The sequence below is a fragment of the Carlito syrichta genome, unplaced genomic scaffold (genome assembly GCF_000164805.1).
Source record: "Carlito syrichta isolate Samal-C Ts95f unplaced genomic scaffold, Tarsius_syrichta-2.0.1 Scaffold303236, whole genome shotgun sequence".
NCBI lineage: Eukaryota > Metazoa > Chordata > Mammalia > Primates > Tarsiidae > Carlito > Carlito syrichta.
The window spans coordinates 356,405-362,721 of NW_007247332.1; the positions used below are offsets into that span (position 1 = coordinate 356,405).

The 6,317-nt window shown below is 53.9% G+C and overlaps 2 protein-coding genes across 2 annotated transcripts in view; one reads left to right on the forward strand and one right to left on the reverse strand.

Annotated features, from left to right (window-relative positions):
* The window catches only part of ANGPTL6 (angiopoietin like 6), a 6,654-nt gene extending 3,304 nt beyond the window's left edge, over positions 1 to 3,350 (reverse strand). The window contains exon 1 of the mRNA XM_021712405.1: positions 3,174 to 3,350. Coding sequence (XP_021568080.1) covers positions 3,174 to 3,350 — 177 coding nt within the window. The remainder of the gene's footprint in view (positions 1 to 3,173) is intronic.
* Positions 3,351 to 5,445: 2,095 nt separating this feature from the next.
* The window catches only part of LOC103260549 (suppressor of SWI4 1 homolog), a gene marked incomplete at its 3' end in the record, with an annotated part of 6,866 nt that continues 5,994 nt past the window's right edge, over positions 5,446 to 6,317 (forward strand). Inside the window, 1 exon segment of the mRNA XM_008058179.1 lies at positions 5,446 to 5,468. Within this exon segment, the coding sequence (XP_008056370.1) occupies positions 5,446 to 5,468 (23 nt within the window).

Consider the following 6,317-nt stretch of genomic DNA (forward strand, 5'->3'; position numbering starts at 1 on the left):
GCGGGCGGAGGGGAAGGGGAGGAAGGTCGGCTCGCAGGCCGGGCGGCCCCGCGCGGCCCCGAGTCCCCAGTGCCCGGCGGCCCCCAGGCGGCGGGTCGCGTGAGGCTGGGGGGGAGGCCAGCCGGGCAACGTGGCGAAACGCCGCCTCCCCCGCCCAACACTCATTCCTGGCTCCATCTCGTCCTCCCCCACCGCCCATCCCCGGCTGGCGGGCCTCAGTGTGGTCCTGCCCCGGCCTGTCCTCTGAGTTCCAGGCGGCCCTACGGGACAACGTCTCATTCATTCCACGAGCAGCGCCGAGTACATCATAGGTGCTAGCCTCCCTTCTAGGTGCTGAGCATGCCGTTGGTAACATAAAAATCCCTGCCCTGGTGGGCAAGAAGGAAAATAAGCGCTGTGTAGGATTCACAGTGCATTGGATGTGCCAAGTGCTGAAAGTAACCGTAACCCTGGCTGGTGGCTCATGCCTGTAATTCCAACACTTGGCGGGGACCCAGGCTGCTGTGGAGTGGCAAACCCACAGCCACCGCAGCCTCGACCTGCCGGGCTCAGGCGGTCCTTCCACCTCAGCCTTCCAGGTAGTTGAAACTACAGACATGTACCACCATGCCCAGCTAATCTTTTGATTTATTGTAGAGATGAGGTCTCACCAAGTTGCCCAGGTTGGTCTTGAACCTGTGGACTCAGGCAACCCTCTCACCTCCACCTCCCAAAGTGCTGGGACTACAGGAGTGAGGCCACTGCACCCGGCTTCTGCCTCTTTCACAGCAGAGCCAGCCCATCGGCCAGGCCTGTCTAGACCCTGAATTCCTCTGCATCCCCTTCTCCTCCAGCACCCACTCTGAACTCCCAGCTCAAGGCACCATCTGGATTTCCTTACAGCAGCTGCCTCCCTGGCCTCCAGACAGCCCCCTCAACCTCTCCCAGTTCCCCTACGGCAGCCAGGGGGGCCTGTGGACATAAGAGTCAGTTAACGTCCCTCCTCCCCTCAGAGGTAGCTCACTTGGAGGTGGCCCATAAGGCCTTGCACTACCTGCTTCAGCCCTCCCTGCCTCACCCCCTCACAATCACTCTCTTCCTCACACCAAGCACATGCTGCCTTCTCAGCCTGGGACAGTCTCCACATTTTAATATAGGTCCCAGTATTCTTCCTGGTCACCACATTTACAACTGCCCTTCCTGAACTCTCCCTAGCAGGGTTCTTTTTAATTTTCTTTTACTTTTTTTCTTTTCTTAGAGGGAGACAGGGTCTCACTCTCACCCAGGCTGGAGTGCAGTGGTGTGATCATAGCTCACTGCAGCCTCGACCTCCTGGGCTCAGGCGATCCTCCTATCTCAGCCAACTGAATAGCTGGGATTACAGGTGCCTGCCACCACCCCTGGCTAATTTTTAAAATTTTTTGTAGAGATAGGGTCTGGCTGTGTTGCCCAGGCTGGTCTCAAAGTCTTGTCCTCAAGTGATCTGCCCACCTCGGCCTTCCAAGGTACTGAAATTATAGGTGTGAGCTACTGTGCCCAGCCTTCATTTGAGTATTTACTCGCCCTCTGAAATGGCCTCATCTGCATTATCTGAATTCCTCCTTCCAAAAACCAGCTCCCCGAGGCTGAGTCGGATTCTTGCTCACTGCTCTGTCTTCAGCCCTAACACGCTGGCAACCCTCTCTCCCAGACACGCATGCCCCAGGGGTGCTGTGCCTTCTGTGTGTCCTGCAGGCTCACACAGGTCAATCCAGGGAAGGGTCTTTGCTGGAGTGTGTGTGCCCGTGGGTGCCCGCCGAGGCCTGGCAGGTTCACGCATGGGACCCCTACAGTCTCCATTCCTGGGCACGCTGGGCTTCCCATGCTCAAACCCTCTCAGACGGCTGTGCATGCTGTGTACACATGCCCACACACCCCCCCAACAGTCTGCACAGACTTCACCATCACACCCCCTGCCTCATTCACACATTCCACAACATGCTCTTTGAGTGCCTACTGCACACCCACTGCTGTTCCAAGCCAAGGGGTCACAGTCTTAACCAAAACAGACAAATTCCTGCCCTTGTGGTGCTGACATTCCAGTGGGAAAACATGAACAAGTCAGACAGCTGGTAGACAGGTCAGAAGGTGATAGTATGCAAGAAAAACCAAGCAGGGAAGGGTTGGCAGTCCCAGGATTGGGGGGGGTGTCATTTAAATAGAAGGACTAGCCAGGTGCAGTGGCTCATGCCTGTAATCCTAGCACTTTTGGAGGCTGGAGTGGGAGGATCTCGAGTCCAGGAGTTCAAAACCAGTCTGGGCAACATAGTGAAACCCGGGTGTGGTGGTGGTGCCTGCAGTCCCAGGTACTCAGAAGGCCGAGGCAGGAGGCTTGCTGGAGCCCAAGATTTGGAGGTTGCAGTGAGCTATGGTTGCACCATTGCCCTCCAGCCAGGGCCACCGAGTGAGACCTTGCCTCTAAAAAAATGTTTTTAAATAAAAAATCGTAAAAAATTACACTTGAACAAAGACCTGAAGGAAGAGGAAGAAGAGGAAGAGCATTCCAGGCAGAGGAAATGGCGAGCGCAGCAGCCTGTGAAGCCGGAACCGAAGGAGCAAGAAGGAAGCAGGAGAAGGTGAGGGCAGGGAGCCAGTGAGGCAAAGCGTGCAGGGCCTTGTGGGATTTCACCCTGGGGCAGGTGAGAGCCACGGAGGGTTCTGAGCTGGAGACGGGCACATTCACTCCCAGACTCGCACACACAGCAAGGACAGGACAGGGCACTCCCCTCATCCCCCTCTTCACCAACACCAGGGCCCCACAGCAGGGGTGGACCAAACCCTCTGAAGTAGAGAGTGTGGGTGATACCCACTGCCTTTCCCGCTCTCAGCCTGGGGTGGGGGGTGGGCTGTGGTGGGTCTCCCAATAGAAGAAACCTCCACCTCTGCATTCCCATGTTCCCACATGCTCACCTCTCACAGCTGAGACCCTGGAGCCTGCAGGGCTCACAGCAGGCACAAGCAGTCCAAAGAAGAGCTGAGGGTCCAGAAGGGCCTCTGAGCTGGGGAGGGAGATAGGCGGGTGGGAGAGAAAGTGAGAAGAGGCTTGATAATGGCTCCCCAGCCCCCAGAGCCTGGGAGTGGAGCTGAACGTTGGGTCCAAGAGCCTGGACTGTAAATATTTAGCGTTTCCGGCATGAGAACCACAGTAGAATTACCAGACCCCCTGCCCAGGCCACCAGAGCCTGATAACACAGGTCAGTGCCCTGGACATTCCTTCCCCCGCAGTGGAGCCCAGAGTGTGAGAGGCTGCAGAAGGCCCGGCAGCCAGGAGGGATCCCAACCCCTGACATGGACACACCCCGCAAAGAGCAACCAACAGTGGGCACCTGCATGTTAAGCTGAGCTCTGACTCCTCACACTTTTTATCTCAGTGGATCCTCACCCCTGAGCTGGCTTTTTTTTTTTTTTTTTAGACAAGGTCTTGCTCTTTCACCCAGACTGGAGTGGAGTGGTGCTATCATAGCTCACTGTAGCCTTGAACTCCTGGACTTAAGCAATCCTCCTGCCTCAACCTCCTGAGTAGCTGGGGCTACAGGCACGCACCACTGTGCCTGGCTAGTTTTTTGGGGAGGGGGTATACTTATTTTGTGTGTGGGGGGGTTCTCACTATATTGCCCAGGCTGGTCTCAAACTCCTGGCCTCAAGCAATCCTCCCACTGCAGCCTCCCAAAGTACTGGGATTACAGACATGAGCCACCACGCTCAGGCTGAGCTGGGTTCTGTAGGTAGCCTGACTACACAACAGGGAACACTGAGGCTCAGAAAGGGTGAGCAACTTACCTGTGGTCAAGCAGACAGAAAGGAGCCAGGACAGGATTCAGCCCAGGTAGCTTGGCTCCCAAACATACACACATATACTACAGTTGCACACACATGATGCATGCAGAACAGAACACACACAATCACACACATCCCAATACTCAACAAAGTATGCAAACCACTGTACAGGGCAGCAAGGATAGACAGATGGAATCGGTTATATACGTGCATGCCCACCAATTTGTCTGACACACACACACATATAAAGACATAACTGGGCTGGGTACAGTGGGTCAAGCCTGTAATCACGGCACTTTGGGAGGCCGAGGTGGGAGGGTCACTCAGGGCCAGGATTTCGAGAACAGGCTGAGAAACATAGTGAGATGTCATCTCTACAAAAAATCAGAAAATGAGCTGGGAGTGGTGACGGGTGCAGGAGGTTGAGGCAAGAGGATCACTTGAGCACGGGAGGTTGATGTTGATGCTGCAGTGAGCAGTGATCATACCACTGCACTCCAGCCTGAGTGACAGAGTAAGACTCTGTTTCTAAAAATAAAAATAAGACCCGGTGCATTGGCTGGTGCCTGTAATCCCAGTACTTTGGGAGTCAGAGGTGAGAGGATTGCCTGAGGTCAGGGGTTTGAAACTAGCCTGGGAAATTGGGCAAGATCTCATCTCTACAATGAATAAGTAAATAAGCCAGGTGTGGTGGCGCACACCTGTAGTTCCAGCTACTGAGGAGGCTGAGGTGGAAAGATCACCTGAGCCCAGCAGGTTGAGGCTATGGTGGCCATGAGAATGCCATTACACTCCAGCCTGGGCAACAGAGTGAGACTCAAAAAAAACCAAAAAAAAAAAAAAAAAACAGCCTAGGCAACACAGTGAGACCCTGTCTCTACAAAAAGTAAAAAATTAAAAAATAAAAAGGCACAACTGGAAACATGACGCAGATCCAGGCACCAGCTGTGTGTTCACGACACAGCCACACATGCACCACAAGCTAAAGGGAAACACTGTGTAAATGTGTCTGTGTCTGTGTGTCACACATGTTGGCACCAGACACGTGGGTAACCCAGTGGCGAACACAGCTTCTACGCAGGTCCACAGCAACACCAGATGCTGTCCACCACTGCGTAGAAGTTTCCATGTGTCTCTCACACTCGATTACATTTTCACCCAATCACCACACAGAACAGAGCAGGGGATGCAACCGCGAAATCAATTCTCAGAGGTACAGAGAGACTCACGTGCAGCCCCCAGGGCCGAGGCTGGTCCCAACCACAGGAAGGTCCCTGAGGAGCAGACCAGCTGAAGAAGCAGCCTCCTCCCTGTCTTGAAGGCCCAAACAACCCGAATGGAATCCGGGAGGAAAGAGGAAATGGTCGTCCCAGATCCGAGACAGGCTGCAGGCTGGGCTCCAGGCCCAGGCTGGGCTCTGCGCGGCCCCTCGGCCCGACCACAGCCCCCTCCTGCTTCCAATGGGCAGCAGAGAAAGGAAAACGCTCATAAGTCACAGAGGAGGGGAAGGGAAGAAAAGGTGGCAGAGAAAAAGGAGGGAGAGACGTGGAGAGTGGGAGACATAAAGGACACGGAGAGACTGGGAGATACAAGGAAAAACATGAAAGACAGGAAGAGTTAGAAGGCGAAACAAGAAGAGACAGGGGAACCATGGAGGAGTGGGAGGGAAATAAGTAGGTGTATGGAACAGTGACTATAAGGATAAATTTTTTTTTTTTTTTTTTTGAGTTGCAGTCTCACTCTGTCGCCCAGACTGTCGCTCCCGGGAGCGGCCACAGCAGCCTCGACCTGCTGGGCTCCGGCGATCCTTCCACCTCAGCCTTCCAAGTAGCCAGAATTACAGGCATGCGCTACCACGCCCGGCTGATTTTTTGATTTATTGTAGAGATGAGGTCTTGCTGCCCAGGGAGGTCTCGAACCCACAGGCTCAAGCAATCCACTCACCTCAGCCTCCCAAAGGTGCAGAATTACAGGCTGAGCCACCGAGCCCGGCTTATAAGGAGAAATATTAGGGTATAAAAGAAACATCGATGGACAAAGACATTGGGGTATAAGAGACATCAGGCTACAAGGACAGAATTTAAGCTATAAGGAGAGACATCGGGGTTTGAGGAGAGACATCAGTGTAGAAGGAAAGACATCAGGGAATAAGAAGAGATATCGGGATAAAGCAGAGATCAGACTATAAGGAGAGACATCGGTCTACAAAGAGAGACATCGGGGTAAAGGAGAAACACGGAGGTATAAGGAGATACATTGGGCTATAAAGAGAGACATGGAGGTTTAAGGAGAGACTTCGGGGTATAAGGAGCGACCTAAGGCTATAAGGAGAGATATCGCGCTATAGAGACATCGAGCTATAAGGAGGGACACTGAGGTATAAGGAGACACGTTGGGCTATAAAGAGAGATATGGAAGTATAAGGAGAGACATCAGCCGGGCTCGGTGGCTCAGCCTGTAATCCCGCGCTTTGGGAGGCTGAGGTGAGTGGATTGCCTGAGCCGGCGGGTTCGAGACCCGCG